General features: G+C 43.1%; 1 protein-coding gene across 5 annotated transcripts in view; it reads left to right on the top strand.

The window, feature by feature from the left end:
* The window catches only part of LOC101323812 (non-selective voltage-gated ion channel VDAC2), an 86,711-nt gene that overhangs the window by 62,080 nt on the left and 6,938 nt on the right, over window positions 1-17,693 (top strand). For 2 of the 5 annotated variants that reach the window (XM_073793413.1, XM_073793412.1), the window contains 8 exons: window positions 5,309-5,384; window positions 9,450-9,504; window positions 10,589-10,657; window positions 11,529-11,578; window positions 14,726-14,878; window positions 14,975-15,027; window positions 15,992-16,219; window positions 17,528-17,678. In XM_073793413.1, the coding sequence (XP_073649514.1) occupies window positions 5,309-5,384; window positions 9,450-9,504; window positions 10,589-10,657; window positions 11,529-11,578; window positions 14,726-14,878; window positions 14,975-15,027; window positions 15,992-16,219; window positions 17,528-17,678 (835 nt within the window). Of the gene's footprint in view, window positions 1-5,308; window positions 5,385-8,964; window positions 9,018-9,087; window positions 9,246-9,449; window positions 9,505-10,588; window positions 10,658-11,528; window positions 11,579-14,725; window positions 14,879-14,974; window positions 15,028-15,991; window positions 16,220-17,527; window positions 17,679-17,693 lie in introns of those variants that run through there. The other 3 variants (XM_073793415.1, XM_019936000.2, XM_073793414.1) reach the window with 3 other exon arrangements.

Here is a 17,693-nt window from a genome sequence, read left to right as displayed (position 1 = left end):
TTAACAGCCATTTGTTGGGCCACAATGATTAAGGCCCTTAAGGGGAGTTAAAGATGAAGATTACACTGTCTGTCCTCAAGACTTTATAAATCTGATAAGGAAAGTAGAAAAAAACGCAAATGACTATAAACCGTAAGTGTCATTCTATCTGTTGAGTACCTGCTATATGCGCAGTGCTTTAAGTGTAATTTTTCATTTAATCCTTGTAAGCCTTGCAAGATAGTGGTGTAATCCCCCATTTTACAGCTTGCTGAGGAAATTCCTAAAGGTTGTACTGCTAGCAAGTGACAGACAGAGTTGGGATTTGAACCTGGTATACTGTCTTCCAGAGTCCATGAGCTTCCCTACTGTATCAGGAGGCCTCTCAATGCAGACCATAGAAACAGATTCCATAAAAGTGATGTGAGGTTCCAAGGAGGAACTGAATCTGGAAGGGCTTTAGAAGCACATTTGAGACAGGTATGCTAGTTTACATCCTCTCAGCAGCAGATGCCAAGATGGAATTAAATGTGCAAGAGATTCACCGAGGGATATGCCAGAGACAGATAAAGAAGAAAAAGCAGTAGCAGCTTCAGATTTGGATACAGGAAGAAGATTGGGTAGAAGAGTTTCAAATGGCAGTGTAGCTCTAAGAAAGTTTCAGCCAGGTCAAAGGGGCATCCTGTTAAACGAGTCCCATGTTTTGCAGGGATGGACCTGCATGAATACCCCCATCATGCTTGGTCATCAGCAGCAGCTTGTGTGGCTTCACTGGATCCAGAGGGGCAGCAGCCAGAGCAGTGAATCTGCCATGCTCCTCATAGCAGCAGATGTGAAGAGTGCCTTTTCATGGCTGCCATGATAGCCTTAGAAAAACTGGTTAAATTTCAGGGGTAGCTATGTTGAGAGTGACATTTGAGATAGCACACGTTCTATGGAACACTAGGCTCTCAAGATCCTTGTTGAAAAAACTGGAAATTTGTTGCATTCTCCTTTCAGAGACTCATCATGCACAATAATTCAAGGCTCTGTGAAGTTCCACTTAAAGAAACGGGTTAACCTTGGTTTAATATAACAGTTCCCACACCTGTTTGATTACAGAGCTCTTTCTATGTATGTAAATTCTGTTAATGCCCTGTGTGATTATTGTTCAGCAAAACTCTGTGCTTGCTTAGAAAGTTAGGTATCAGCCATATGGTGAAGGGTTTTAACCTGTATTTAACCTGGGTTGCTTTATAGAGGGGTTCTGAAGAGGGGATTCATCCAATCAGAGTTGTATTATCTGGCAGCGGTGTGTAGTGGTGATTGGAGCAAGAGGGTGACCCTTAAAGTTAATCCCTGATTACTTAACAGCCGGAACCAGTCCTGGGATTGCCCCCAGTTTCCAGAAATAGCATGTGAGTCATTTTAAATCCAATTGCTTTACTTCCAATCAAAGGACTAGGAGAACTCAAATTGTTGGGAGGGGTGGGTCACCCAGTATCAAACTGACCAACCTCCTACAGCCAGAAATAATGGCCCATTGTCCTGCTGGCTTCCTCATCAGTTTCCCTCTGTACTGAGTGTCTAGGCAGCTGCCAGTCAAGCTGCACTTGTGACTTGCCCAGGCCTCAGAACTCTCCCTCACACTCCTTCCACTGCCTCCTGCACCAGCCCTACAGACACAGGGAAGCCACACAGTAGATGCAGGCAGCCGTGGGATGTGAGTCATGAGACATTCTCATAGGTGACCCAGTGACAAGTCTGTGGACAAGCTAGCTTCCCTCTCCCCCATTTACCTTCATTGTGGAAGCTCATGCCCTCATCATCACAAACCTACCAGGGAAAATTTTTCAAGCCAACTGTCTCTCTTAATGGGCCATGACAAGGCTGGTACAAAGCAGTGGACTCTGAACATTCGATAAATATGATTAGTTACCTGCATGGGGTAAGGCTTTGACGATGGGGAGGCAATGTGAATGGTTAAGAGCATGTGCCCTAACTCACAGTTGGGTTTAAATTTTGTCTCCACCACTTAAAGCTATCTATGCATACTGGGCTAGTTACCTGACCTCTGTGTTTCTAATCTATAACAGGTGTAACAGGCTTATAGTACCTGTGTTCATAGGGTTGTTATAATAATTCAATAAAGCATATGAAGTGTTGAGAATAGTACCGGCACAAAGGAAGTGCTTGATATTGTGTTAGCTGTGATTATTTTGATTGTGTTTATCCTTACTAGTGTCATCATTATTAGTTACTGGATGGGTGGGTGGGGAGGTGAGTGGGATAAAGTTAAGTAAGAAATGGTTCCCACCATTAAAGAGTTTGATAGGGAAGGCAGAGTGTTTTTTAAAAACATGTAGGTAAATTTTAATTAAAAAACCATAAATATTGAATTCTAGTTAATTATATGTATGCTGAAGTATTTAGGAGTGAAGTATACTGATATCTGCAATTGACTTTGAAATGGACTGATGAATGGATAGATGGAAAGATATGGGATAAAGCAAATATAGCAAAATGGTAAATGTAGACTCTAGATAATGGATATATGGGGGTTCACTTTACAATTCTTCCAACTTCCCTGCGTATTTGAACATTTTCATAATAAAATATTGGAAATATATGTTGATACCTTATGCCATAAGGTAAAACATACCATAGAATTTCAGAGGGAGTAAAATGACGTGTAACTGGTAGGTCAGAAAAAACTGCGGTGGGAGTATATTTGAGTTGGGCTTTAAAAGGGTTCAGAGGGTTTAACTCAAAAATGGTGGGGACAGGAAAGCATTCCAGGTGGGATGAACAGCAAAGGCCATGATACTAAAAACAATGTGATTTGGGAATGTATGACCTGAATTAGTACAGGTGGTAGGAGGGAAACATGACTGTGATGGAAGGCAGAGTAGGATAATGGTCCATCTTCCTTATATCAAGGACCTTATCCTACAGATAAATGGGAACCACTGAAGTTTCTTGAGCAGGAAACTCTACATTTTTCCTGTCACTTTGGGCTAGGCTTTCCCATATAGGAAGGTGTGAACTTTTTCAAGGAAGTAAACAATGTTTCATCAGTGTTTTAATTAGAACTCTGATCAAGACCACAGGTTGGACTGGATGATACATAGCAAAGTCCTTTTATTACATATCAGTCTCTATACAAACCCAGAACCACTGGTATATCAATTGAGAGGAACTGCATGAAACTTGCACTTAATTTGTGTCCTGACTGTTAAGCTGTAACTCCAGTATCTGCTTTAATAGTCACATCTTACATTAAATACTAAATCAGAAACGGAGTCTACACTGCATGTGTCTGGAGAGCTTTAGAATGCTCCTCTTTTCCCCTAGGGACTGCAGGGACTTGATAGACAGCCTAGATCAGTGGTTTTTATGCTTCAGTGTGCCTAAGAATGACAGCCCAATGTTGTATGCACAAAACCAGGCACACTGTCCCTTATGTGCAATTTCAGGGATTTCTTTCACAGCTAAGGGCTTGAGTTTTGAGCCCAGTTAATCCTAAAATGGCCCTCACCCCCAACTGTGGGTCTTAACTCCCCCAAATATTTTAAGTCCCTCTATTTATCTGTGCTCTCCTTAGTTTTCATGTCAATCCTGTCTGTGCTTCCTTCTTCCTGGTTTGTCCTCCCACTGCTGCTCTTCCTGCCACCCTATCCCATGGAGCCCTCTAGAACCTCGTTCCATTGTAAACAAACTACCCTAAGTCCTTAGTTTCACCACTTGGTGCTCTTTCACTCTGCTCACCTTGGCAAAAAACTACCTTTTTCCATTGATATATTGGATCCCAGGGAAGACTGCTCATTCTCCCACACCCTCCCACATCCTAGGGCTGGACCTGGGGACAGGAAGGATGGCCACTTTCTTAATTCCTCCACCCTGCTATAAAATCACCTCCTTTGAGGTTCATGCCATCAGTTCTACCATCCTCTACTGAGGTCATCCTTTATGGCCAACTTCCTGTGTTCCCTGAGGACTTTGGCACCTGACTCAGTTTTCCTACCTCTTATCCTAGCAACATTCTGGTAACTTCAGTATCCCTGCCAACAAACTGTGCCTATTCCACCATTGTGTATTGGATGTGTGGGGGGCAGGTAGCTGTAACAACCAAGCCTCACCTCTTGTCCTGGACTACCTTCAACTCCAGTGAACTTCACTTCCACCCTTCCATGGCCACTTCCCACCCAGAATGCTCCACTGCTAAACCTTACACCCCAACATCCCACATTCTAACTGTAACGACAGCTTAGGGTTCTCTCTTTCTCTTGTCTCACCTCAATAAATGTTTGTTCCAATTGTATAAAGATTCCCAGTGCCAAGCCCCAAAGACCCGGGCAAGAGGAGCCCCCACCCCAAGTCTCATACTTTAGAGGGCCCCAGTCTAACCCTTCTCAGATGGTGCCTATTCCTCTAGGGTAAGGAGTCTGCAGGGCCAAGGGAACATGCCCACCAAAGCCCATGCTCACCCTCTCCATACCTGGACCAAGCTCTGGATACAGAAGATCTTAGTTTTCCCTGTTGAAAGAGTCCTGAGCCTGCTTCTGGGGCCTGCATGGACTTTGTCCTCAGAGTCCTTTCTCTGGAGCATGGATTGAACTGCCAGTGACACACCGCTAAGCCCATGGGGTGGTCAAGGAGTGAGCTATGTGAGGGAGGATGGACCTTGCCTGTGCAGGCTACGGTGTACCCTTCACACTGTGGGGCGGAGCCTGGGGCAGGAAGAGAAGGAGTGTGTATCTAGGGCTGGCTCTTCCCATGTGACCTCATCTGGCACAGTCAGGATTAGCACTGAGTCCTAATAAAGGAATCTTGAAAACTGACCTGGCTGGATTTCAGAACTGCTGTGGACTCCACGTACGTCCTGTTTCCCCTTTTTGACCAGGGGTGTCTTCAGCAGTTATCTTGTGCCTAACCTTCTCCGTGTGTGTTGGATATGTGTATGTGTAGGGGTAGGCAGATTCTCTTTAGTTCATAGATCTTCAGGTTAAGAGGAACTGTACTGGAGCTGCCGTACTTAAAGGAACTACACCTGACAAGCCTCTTGATGATGCTATAAATGTGAAGGTTTGGGGAAGGCTTTAGGAGGGAGTTAGTGTATTTTCCGTGTAGAAGAAATGTAAATAATGTGACCAGAGTGTTGACTATGGTAGTTTAAAATATATCCACAATTCTTTGATACTCCTTTCAAAAGGAGGAGCCTAATTTCTCTTCCCTTGAGGGTGAACTGGTCTTAGTAATTCGCTTCTAACAAATAGACTAAGGCAGGAATGACAGTGTGATTTCTGAGGCTGGATCATATAAGACATTGTGGCTTCCATCTCTCTCTCAGATCACCTGCTGTGGGAGAAGCCAGGGGCCATGTCATGAGGATGCTCAAGCAGCTGCCCTATGGAAAAAGCCACATGGTGAGGAACGGAGGCCTCTTGCTGAGAGCCACGTGAGGGAGCCACCTTGGAAGCAGATCCTTTAGCACAGTCAACCCTTCAGATGACTGTAGCCCAACTAATATATTGACTACAGTCTCATGGGAGGCCCTAAGTGAGAACTACCCAGCTAAGCTTAATTTTTGACCCACGGGAAGTTTCGGATAATAAAATGCTTGTTGTTTTAAGCTATTAAGTTTTGGGGTGATTGGTGACACAGTAATGGCAACTAATATTATACTTATTCGGTCTTGACCTCACTTGACCACTCCTCAGGATGTGACACTGTTCAGCACTCCCTCTTCCACCCACTGCTTTCCCACATTGGCTTCCAGGAAAGTACTTCCACTTGAGTTTTCTTTTAGCCTCCTAGCCAGTCTTGTCAGTTTTCTTCATTAGCTCCTCTGCTACTTGCCCCTGAAACAACCAATTCTTCTAAGACTTCTATCTTTATTCCTATCACATTGCTTATTGACTTTAATCACACCCATGATTAGTCATAATTAAAACTAAAATTTTCATGTCAATGTCTCCTCTCCAGACCTGTCTCCTAGACTTCTGCTTATAGGACAGCTGCTTATAGGACAACTCTATTTAGAGTTGGTGGTCCCTGGCTCCTCATACTTATTTGAAATTGAATCATCCTCTTTATCTTCACACTTGTCCCTCTTCCCATAGCCCTTCCAACAATGAGGGAGACCGTTGTCCTCCCAGCTGCTCAAGCCAAAAATGTTGCTCCCAGCCACCCTAGACTCCTCCTTACTTGCTGCTTTCAGGACCTTAGTCATTCGACTCCAGCAAATATCTTTAGACTCATATTGCAATTTTTTTTTTTTTTTTCGGTATGCAGGCCTCTCACTGCTGTGGCCTCTCCCGTTGCGGAGCACAGGCTCCGGACACACAGGCTCAGCGGCTATGACTCACAGGCCTAGCTGCTCCGTGGCATGTGGGATCTTCCCGGACCGGGTCACGAACCCGTGTCCCCTGCATCGGCAGGCGGACTCTCAACCACTGCACCACCAGGGAAGCCCCATCTTGCAAATTTTTCTACAGGTTTTTCCAGCTTTACTTAATTACTTGTGGTTTCCAAGCGATTCTTGCCACTTCAAGCCCCTGTATGGCTTTGCATATGCCTCTTTCTAGAATTTTGCTTTTCCATCCTTGATCTGTTGGCTTTCCAATTTTGATAAGTCCTACTTTCAAACTTTAGTGCAAGCGTCTCCTCAGTCTAACTGTGCCCACAGTACTCTGTGCTTATGTTTAGCATCGTCCTTGCAACTCCTGAATTCTCCATCCTACTTTGTAGGGCAATTCTCCATGGTATTTCTACATGTCTTGTGACAGCTTTTATCTCAAACTATCTTCTTAAGAATGTTCGCATAGCAAACAGCCTTGGGAGACAGGGGTAGTAACTCCCTCTGGGACAGGAGGCAGAGGGCAGATTTTATTTCCAGAGAAGTATAATAATGTATGTCTCTGGGGCAAAGACTGGGCAGGTTAGCAGCTCCTGATAAGGCAGGAGGTTTTCTGAGCTTAGGATTCCTCAGCTGTGACACAAATGCATGGTGTGCAGTTTCTACCTAGGGTGCTCTGCATTACCCCTGTGGAACACAGAGGGCAAGGGGTACTGATGTGAACATGAAGCTTATGCTGCCTGCTGAGCCATACATAATAAAGTCCTTTGTCTGACCTTCAAGTTTCATGTCTTCTGCCAGCATCTATGAACCTATGAAACTGTGGCAGGCTAACTTGCTAGCTTGCACATAGGGAAAATCTTGGACTCTTCCCAATTCTTGACACCTCTCCACATGCTTGACTGTAAGTGCCTTGAGAGCAAGAGCTGTGTCTGAATGGACTTTGCTTCCCTTGTGGATGACACAAGGTAGTTGCTTTATAAGCGGTGGCTGCTACTAATGATGTTTCGGTCTAAATGGCTTTGGAGGTAAGCACTCAGATATATTTACTGAATCCAACTTTGAAATAAATTGCCATGATTCTGCTGCTGGTTATTAGATATTGTGTACATTCCTTGGAGTTGTAGAGGGTGAAGGCTCAGATCTGTGTTCTGTGGCACAGTGAAATTCTCTGGGGGTTAAAAATGCTAGATAGTTCACAGGGTGTTAAGCCCTACTGCAGGTAATGAAGGTGGCTGAGCAGAGTCTAGGTTTTTCTGGGAGGTGGTATATTATGCTGCAGTTGTGATAGGATGGCATTCTCTGCCATTAGCCTCACAGTAGCATCAAACATGGCCAGAGCAGACCAGTCCCCTGTGGAACCAGACTGATTTCAGACCAATCTGTCTGAGCTTGAATGAAGGAATTTATCAGTGCTTCTGGTGCTTGAACTTTTAAGAGCAAAGGCTCTTCCCTTCTTCTAACCCTTTGCAATGACTAATCCCAACCATGACTAGGCAAGATTGCTGGCGGGGTTTGCTCGTGGGAGGGAACTCCACCAGGCTGCAGCTTTAATCCGGCTTTGCATTGTGGAAGCCTGTCTAGCTATCCTTTTTTCCTGGTTTAGGAGGAGATGGAACCTTGTCAGCATTTGAGCTGAGGTGGCTTTCAGAGCCAGAGTCAGGGGTCAAAAGGCTTTGCGCATAGTCTATGGCCAAATGGTTATTAAAGACCACTTCATCCCATTTAAACCTATAAATAAACTGGGGTACAAAGGGGATAAATCGCTGATAATTGGCGATCGATTCCGGAGCCTAAATTGACTCTATTTCCATCTCAGTAGACGCCTCACTTTTTCTTATTCCCTTGGCTCCCTCACTCTTCCTGCATACCCAGGGAACTTGAGTGCAGCATTCTAATGCTTGGTCAGCATGATTCCTAAATTTTCTAGCAGGCTTGACTCACTAAGACAGCTCCAGTTCCCTGAGTGTGTAAAGCAGTCCCACCTCTAAGCGAGACGGAGGCGTCAGAAAAGGAACCCTAGGGCGTGAGCCGGGGAAGGGGGGCGTGCGGGGCAAGGCGGGGCACCCTGAGACGTGCTCGTCTGTTTAGGGAGCGGCAACCCAAGAGAGACTCTCAGGTCGAGTCCCGCCCTGCATGGCGATTACACGGTGGTGGGAGGCGGACGAAGGAGGGAGTGCGCAAGGGGCGGGAGGTGCGTCTCTGTGCCCCACTCGTTTCTCCCTGGACCAGGAGAGAGAGACAGTCTTTCAGAAGCGCACGCTGCACTTGCTCAGTGTAGAAGGGGTAACGCTCAGCTGACTCCCTCCTAGACTGGGGATTGGCTCTGCAGGGTGTGCCAAGCACAGGGTGTACGAAACTCTCCGAAGGGAGTTGGAGAGAAGTACTTGACCCGGGGTGCGCGGCGGCGCGCTCAGTCGCGCCCAGTCGCGCCCAGTCGCGCCGAGCCCCGCGCAGGCACGCGCCTGAAGCCCCGCCCCGCCCGTGACGAGCGCGCGCGGGGCCTCTGCCCCATCCCTCGCCCGCGCGTTCCCCTCCACGCTGCCTCCGCCGTTCCCCGCCCCCTCGCCTCAGGGGCTGCCCTCGTAGCTGCCTGACTTGAGGTCCGGCAGCTTCTGCTTTTCCTGCCCCTGCCGAGGGACCGAGGGAGCACACCCCGTGGGCAGCGGTGCTCTCGGAACACGTGGCCATCTCGGAGCAGGTTGGAGTGAGCAGCGGGCGGCGCTGCGGGGACAGGCGCAGTGGGCAGCCCCAGGGGCAGCGGCAGGGTCCTGGCGGGGGGAGGACAGGGTTGCGGCGGGCGGAACGGTGTCTCCTTCACTTCGCCCTCCAGCCGCGGCAGCTGCAGCGGGACGCAGAGCTAGCCGAGCGGCCTCAGCTGCTAGCGGAGCGGCAGCGGTGCCTCCCCCTCCCCCCAGGAGACCACCAGGTACCGCCGCGCCCGCCTCACTCGGACCTTGGGGCCTAGGCCCCGGTGGCCAAGCAGGACGCCTGAGCCGGACTCGGGGTCGGCCCCGACTCCCTAAGATGGCCGCGCTGCCCTGCGGCCCCTCTCCCCTCTGTCTGAGACCCCCTTCTGGTCCCTTGATTCGCCTCTGAGCCCCGCTGACCGCACTTCTTGTCCCTCCCTCAGATCACCTCTCCTCGCGGCCTCGCCATGGCGACCTCCGGACAGACCTGCCCGCGGCGTAAGTAGAGCGATCTCTGCGGGATGGGGCGGCGGTGTCTGGGCAGCCGAAGCCTCCCGACCAGAAAACCGCAGCTGCTTTCCCCCTCTGTCTTCAAGGGCTTGGAAGTTCGCCCCTTTCGGTAGCCATTCCACCGTCTGACTTCCCTGGCTTTGCGGAGGAGGGACTGGGTGGTTGGATCTCGGATAGCGGGACTGACTAGGCCTGGGGAGCTGGTCTGTGGACGCATTCACGTTCAGCTTTGACGAACTGAGAAGCAGAAAGTTATTAATTATCGGGTTCAGCTTTTGCAGGATTGGATCGGTCACGTTTTTAGAGGAAGTAGTAACCCCCCGTGTGAGGGCGCAAGGTCATTCATTACATGTGCTCCTAAGGGCGTGGACGTGCTATGTAGGATGAATGAGCTGGTGTAACGACCTCAGATTGCTTGCCCTTAAGCCTCACAGCGTGGGTCGAGGACTTGAGTGTCATACTAATATGTTTAAAGTGCATTTGATATTTAGTTGATGTAGGCGCTTGAGTGAAACATAAATGGCTGTATTTTTTTTTTTATGTTTCAATATTTAAGTTTCAGAAGTATGACCTATCTTTCTCTTTCTATTTCGGAATATTGGTTTTGATCTCCGTGAGGATACTAAAGGTTGAATAGGGGGGAGAGGGACTTGTCTTAGTTTTTAATCTTATCTCATTTGGTTAAATCACATTCCAGTGAATTTTGGCAGGTATATCTGTATGTACAGATATATACGTGTGTATGTGTTTGATTCTTTGTACTAGTCTCATCCTAGGAAGTGAGGCTACAGGCACTGTGTAAATTTAGGAATAGAAAATATTTTTATATATTTTGGAGGGAATTTTCCAAGTTTGTATAAACACTTAACTGTGATTATCTATTTTAGAAATAAGCCTTTGGTGCTGATACCTCCTTCATGGATCATACTAGACTACAGTGTTATTATAGATTCTAGTGGTATCAAAACTAAGTTGGACTGCTTGGTTTTAAAGGTAGCAGTGGGTCATAAGCTAGTTCTTGGACAGACTGGGAGAACAGGGACGTTAACACTGGAATGTTTCTTCCCACCAGCAATGTGTATTCCTCCATCATATGCTGACCTTGGCAAAGCTGCCAGAGATATATTCAACAAAGGATTTGGTAAGAACTGTTTTAAAAATTTTAGATCTGAAGCGAAAATGTGTGTTTGGATTGCTTAGTGAATTAGTAATTTCTTCAGATTGTAAATAACTTGCTGCAGTAATTCTTCTGTTAGCTACATTTAAGATAACATTTCTTTTAAAAGAGTACTGTAACAATCCACATTTCCCTCCATCCCACATTTCCTCCCTCCATCCCAATTTCCTCCTTTTTTTCATACTTTAGTTCAAGGAATTTACCTTTAAGAAAAAAAACAATTGTGCTTTCATTTCCTTCGGATGTAGTTTAGGCCTTGGTTGACTAGAATTACGATGTTTTACTGCTTTTGCTTTTATGGTGGTGACTCATAAAGGGTTATGGGTTTCTGCAAATAAATTGGGGTTTTGTTAAAGATTTTGTTCCACACCCCACCCTCCCTATCCTTTAGATTATTTCCCCAGTTGTTCAGATTATTAATTCCAAAGCGAGGTATGCCTTTGAGATAAATGTTCTAAATGCCTGTATCATAATAAACTATTGACTATTCTGATCTTTAAGTTGAATAGATTTTCTGATCTGATGTTTAGGTTTGAAAAGCATGTTTTAATAAATGTTTTGATAAGATGATTTGGAAGCTGTTTTTGAGGGTGGGTGCCAAATACACGCCAACATACTAGGAGAGCTTCATAGAGATGTTCTGTCCTTTACATGTTAGTTTACATAGAATAATTTAATTTGTTTTCATTTAAATATTGTATATCAACACACATTTTTATCCCCCTCTGAATATGTGAAATGTTTCTGGTTTTTGTTTTTTTAAATGTAGTCAGCTGTTGGTATGCATCTTTTATACAAAAAGATCATTTTGTTCTTTTTTGCTCTCTACTTGAAGGTTTTGGGTTGGTGAAATTGGATGTGAAAACAAAGTCATGCAGTGGCGTGGTGAGTGTTAGTTATTTGATAAGTTCTGACGAGCCTTTATACAATTTTTCAACCCATAAGATAGTCATAACTGAAAGATGTCTACACATTTTATCTTAAAGAAGGGGCAAAAGATAATTTCGTTTTAAGGGAATTTTATCTTGATTGTTTTGGCTTTGGATATGATTTCTGATTTTCATGTGGTCTTTTGCCATATTACTTTGTATGCTCAAGGAACTCAGGAAAGACACTGGTCATGTGGGATTCTGTTTACTTAGTAAGGTTGCAAGCTTAAAGGCAGGGAACCTGTTATACTTTTTTGTAACCCCTTCTTTTAATGCCTGTGGAAAACATTAAGAGTTCTGGGCATAAAAATATTCAGTAACTTAATTTGAGTGTACTAATCGTTTATGTAATGGTCATATTCTAGCAGCCCGCCTTGGGGAAGATTTCCACTTGTATTTTGTGAATTTAGAGAGTCCTAAATTTGAGTATTTTTAAAGAGGTTACTATTTTGATATTTGGATGTCTTGATCTTGCCTAACAAACTCCCTCAAAGAGAGTAAAGTAAAATTTAATTTTGTGTAATTTTTTTCTTCTAAAAGTTTTTGTTTGGGGATTGTTTTGGGGATGGGTATAGTGTGTGCATATTGAATATTATTGGTTATTTTGATAAATTCTTCCTACAGTTGTTAACTCCCTTAGTGCATATAACTGGTATTTATTTAATCATTTTGTAGTTTCTCAATGCCTAGACTTGGATTTCTGGGGTTTTATATTGGTCGCATCTGTTTTTTGGTTTCTTTGGTCTGAAAGGAAGCCTGAGTATTTAGTGTGGTTGAGTGACTTACTTGCTCAAGGTAACAGGTTACAGAGCAGTGACTTAGTGTTTGTTTTGTGTTCCCTCTCTTAACCTATTGCCCCTTATAAACCACTTGCTGTGTATTTGCTGAAACACAAAAGGCCTTCTAAAAGTAGAAGACTCAATTCTTGTGTTTAAAAAGCTTGCTTGCTGGCTGGAGAGACAAAATAAACTTTAAAGTAGGGAACAGTCAGAGCAGTATATCTAGTACTAGATTGTTTGATAAATCAAAACCTTTGTTGGAAAGGAAAGGCTTATTGTGGATAGGAATTTTATAAAATTAAGCTTAAGAACATGAAGGATATATAAGAGCTTGATTAGATATGGTATATTTTAATTTACATTTAATGTATGTAATTCAAAAACATGGTACTGATCTTGTAATATGTCCCTGGCCCCAAATAGTCGCAGTCGCATTTCTCACCTGAACTGCAACGATGTCTGGGCCACTGCAGAAGGTAGAAGCCTAAATATCTTGGTGAGGAGTGAAAGGGAGGGTATAAGCTCCACCAGTGGTATCATCTGACCCATTTCTGGTCCCAGATCACAGTGTGATCTTCTTGGTTTTGTGTCTTGAGGACTCCTTGGCATGTACTTGGCATGTATATAAGCTGGCTCAGTCTGTGGGCTGATGGGTGGCAGTGGGTGGGGCCTTAAGAATCATTAATCATTGTCACTCAGGACTAAAAATAGCTACTCATACACATTTGCATTTCAATTATCTGTTAGAACAGGCTCCATATATATTATATTGTTTTAGTAATGCATTCCTGTTGTGTAGAGCATGTGAAAATGTGCAAAGCTTTCAAAGTCTTAGTCCAATTTAATCCTCCAGAAGTAAGTTTTGTTATTACAGTTGAGGTAACTGAGACCCAGAAAAGTGTCTTCCTCAGTGTTACTCATTTAGTAAATGCCAGGCAGAACTGGATGTCAGGACTCCTAATTTCATATCCAGTGTTCTTCCCTAACACAATTTGGTGCTTTTTAGTATGGGCATGAGTGCCAAGCTTTGACTTGAAATTTCTGTTACTGAAAGCATCTAATTTCAGGAGATTGTATATAAGACCTAAAGAATTGAGTCTGTTTCACGGCAGAGCGATAGTTACACAAATGCTCTGTTTTCTAAGTGAAGGATGATTGGTCTTTTCTCCTTTTGATAGAGTTTTTGGTATTTCCTCATTCTGCAGGTATCACAATTTCAGGTCGAAGGCTTTTCTTTATTAGTTCAGATCAGCCATCTTTAAATTTGGCTTTCCAATGACCTTAAGAGTATAACCATCATTAGCAGTCATATCAGAACCCTCAAAGGGCATTTTTAACATTTTATCTTGGAAGATTTCAGTTGCTTGCCTGTATACTAAGCTCTGAAAGGTTAGATTTCTGGATTATCTGTAGCAGATTTTGAATTTCAGATAAGCCCTCTCCATATTATGCCTTCCTTTTCAGTTGGTGTGCAATTAGGGATTGGCAAGTTATTTATATTTGCTACAAACATAAGATTATATAGTACATTTCAAATTGATCACTGCATAGGTTGTTTTTTCTACTAATATCATCTGTTGTACAGAGTATAGTTTATATTATGCATGATATAAATCAGTTATAGAGTAAATCTCCTATAATTTCCCTCCCCGTTTTTTTTTTTTTAATGAGAATGTAAAGATGGTTGGGAAGGCATTAAACCTGATGAAGACTCTTTATGTCAGAAACAGAATATTGAGGTTACCAAAGAATTAAAAAAAAAAAAATCTTTTGTGGCATAGATTCTTACAGTGGGGTGCTTTCCTTTTAAGGATTTTCAGGAACCATTTCATAGTAAATTGTGTATAAACTCAGATTTTAATGAAGGGGGTCTGTGATTAGCCATACTGACCTATTTAGTGTCTCATTCAATATCAGGCAGATTGGAAGCAGTACTAAAACATCCATCCTCCCGCACTGATTTTTTTTGAATCCCAAATAAAATCACCTTAGCAGAAGTTTCCTTAAAAGTCGTATAGTTTGTTGTTCACTTGAGAATCAGATACAAGTAACTTTTGATCCATTGGTTGGAAATGTCAGCAGTAGTAAGATGTAGTCAGTAACTTACAGGCTAATTTGTCACTGTTGTATATACTCAGTAGCAGAGGGTAGGAGTGTTTGGGAAGCTAGAAAAAAGAGGATTAGTGAAATTATTGTGTTTCAGTGGGGTTTTGTGTGTGTGTGTGTGTGTGTGTGTGTGTGTGTGTGTGTGTGTGTGTGTAAATTAGGAAGTGGATTCTTCTAGGCTTACGAGAAAGTTCCTGAAGTTTGTCTTGTCTTCTTAGGAATTCTCAACATCTGGTTCATCTAATACAGACACTGGTAAAGTTACCGGGACCTTGGAGACCAAATATAAATGGTGTGAGTATGGTCTGACTTTCACAGAAAAGTGGAACACTGATAATACTCTGGGAACAGAAATCGCTATTGAAGACCAGGTAACATTTGAAAATGTGCTGTAGTATTAATTATTTTATTTTTGTATTTCAAAAAAGAAATAAAGCTGAAAACAAATTCTTTTTCTCTCGAAATAGATTTGTCAAGGTTTGAAACTGACGTTTGATACCACCTTTTCACCAAACACGGGGTAAGCATGGCATTTTTATCTGCTTTAAATTGAAAAGCATTCTTCTTTGGTATATTTAAGAAAGGTGCACATTCAGGTGCCTTGTGGTGGTGAATTTCTGTTTCTGCCTTTGGAACATGAGCAGTATGGTTGTTGACTTGCCTTCAAATATTTGCCTCTTATTGTGACACTAACTTGGGTACCTAACATGTTTTTTATAGGCTTTTGTGACTGATAACCAGTTCTGCAAAGCAGTCTTCCTATGGTGGTGGTGGTCCAGTCGCCCCTTGTGCCTTTTAGTTCATTGAGCCATGTTTTTTTTTTTACCTCTTATGATTATCTTGCTATCTCTTATACAGGCATACCTTGGAGATATTGCAGGTTTGGTTCCAAACCACTGCAATAAAGTGAATATTGTAAAAAAGCGACTCATACGGATTTTTTGGTTTCCCAGTGCATATAAAAGTTATGTTTACACTATACTGTTGTCTGTTAAGTGTGCAGTAGCATTATGTTGGGGAAAAAAACAATGTACATACCTTAATTAAAAAATACTTTATTTCTAAAATATACCAACGATCATCTGAGCCTTCACCAAGTCGTAGTAGTAACATCAGAAGATCAGTGACCACAGATCACTGTTAACAAATAAAATAATAATAATAAAGTTTGAAATATTATGAGAACTACCAAAATGTGACAACAGCAACACAAAGTGAACAAATGCTGTTGGAAAAAAACACCCAAACAGATCTGCTTGGTGCAGGATTGCTACAAACCCTCAATTGCTACAAACCCTGCTACAAACAGGTGCGGGGGGGAGGGAAACACGGTAAAGTGAACTGCAGTAAAACAATGAAGTGTGCCTGTACTCCCCAGTTACAGTGAGATTCATTTAAATCTGTTTTGTGCCCTCTATGCAGAAGTTATGTCTGTAAATCTTTCCCACTGACATCACTTTTAAGACAGTTTGTTCTTTTTCCAGAAAGAAAAGTGGTAAAATCAAGTCTTCTTACAAGAGGGAATGTATGAACCTTGGTTGTGATGTTGACTTTGATTTTGCTGGACCTGCAATCCACGGTTCAGCAGTCTTTTGTTATGAGGGCTGGCTTGCTGGGTACCAGATGACCTTTGACAGTGCCAAATCAAAGCTGACAAGAAATAACTTTGCAGTGGGCTACAGGACTGGGGACTTCCAGCTACACACTAATGTGTGAGTATTTCTTTTGTGGGATATTATGATGTAGGACCTCAAAGTGGTATTGATGTCTCCTGTCATCTCCTGTGAATCTGAGTACAACCTAAAGGAATTTTCTTAACATAAAAAGATCATCCTTGGGCATTTCTAGAATGCCCTTCAGAAGTGTACAGTAAAAACCATTAGTCTGAGTTTTGGTGCTGAGAGAGTAAATGTTCATTTCACATGAGGCTTGATGTGCTTTGGATTTTTAGAAGAGGCTAAGATGGGAGTTCCTTGGTGGTCTAGTGGTTAGGATTTGGAGCTTTCACTGCCGTGGCCCGGGTTCTGTCCCCGGTCAGGGAACTGAGATTCCACAAGCTGCATGGTATGGCCAAAAAAAAAAGGCTAAGACATTGCCAAACTCTATGTGCATTCATTTGACTTCATTGTCTGTGATGTGTGAGGTGCTCATTTGATAGGATTACCTAAAATGTATAGAGTTTTTACCTAACCCAAATTAAATGTATATGTAGAAAGGACTTAAAAAGAATTTTTTCCCTTATAAAAATGATGCATTGGTATATAACAGAAGTACAAAGAAGAAAACAAAAATGTTTCATAATCCCACCGTCTAGACATATAACTTTTGTTAATTGTTAATGCTTTGGTGTTTCATCTTTTTATATGTGTGTATATAAAATACATACCAAAAAGGCTGTTTTTAACCTCCCCCACCTTAATACATTTTGATCATTTTCCTATAGCATTATGTGTTCTTAGTGATGGTTAGTGGCTGCATGATAATTTTTATAGATATACCATGATTGATTTGACCAATCCCTGTTTTTGGACATAAGTTGGGAAAAGTCCTTTGATGACATTAAAAAAATTTTTTTATTGATTTAGTTTTGGCTGTGTTGGGTCTCCGTTGCTGTACGTGGGCTTTCTCTAATTGCGGTGAGCGGGGGCTGCTCTTCATTTCAGTGCGCGAGCTTCTCATCGCGGTGGCTTCTCCTTTCGCGGCGCACAGGCTCTAGGTGTGTGGGCTCTAGAGTGCAGGCTCAGTAGTTGTGGCGTATGGGCTTGGCTGCTCCGCAGCATGTGGGATCTTCCTGGACCAGGGCTCGAACCCATGTCCCTTGCATTGGCAGATGGATTCTTAACCACTGCGCCACCAGGGAAGCCCCGAAAAGACCTTGTAAAACTAAAGTTTTCAGTGGAACACTAGAGACCCATGTAAGCAGTGGCTTTTATTTAAATGTAATGCTACAGTATCAGCCTTGTGCCTTAGACATTATTACATTGTCTAGTCTAGGTTGACTAATTTAAAATATCTTATAGCAATGATGGGACAGAATTTGGAGGATCAATTTATCAGAAAGTATGTGAAGATCTTGACACTTCAGTAAACCTTGCTTGGACATCAGGAACCAACTGTACTCGCTTTGGCATTGCAGCTAAATATCAGTTGGATCCCACTGCTTCCATTTCTGTGAGTACTGCTGTG

The sequence above is a fragment of the Tursiops truncatus genome, chromosome 16, assembly GCF_011762595.2.
Source record: "Tursiops truncatus isolate mTurTru1 chromosome 16, mTurTru1.mat.Y, whole genome shotgun sequence".
Classification (NCBI taxonomy): Eukaryota; Metazoa; Chordata; class Mammalia; order Artiodactyla; family Delphinidae; genus Tursiops; species Tursiops truncatus.
This window is presented reverse-complemented; position numbering and strand designations above follow the sequence as displayed.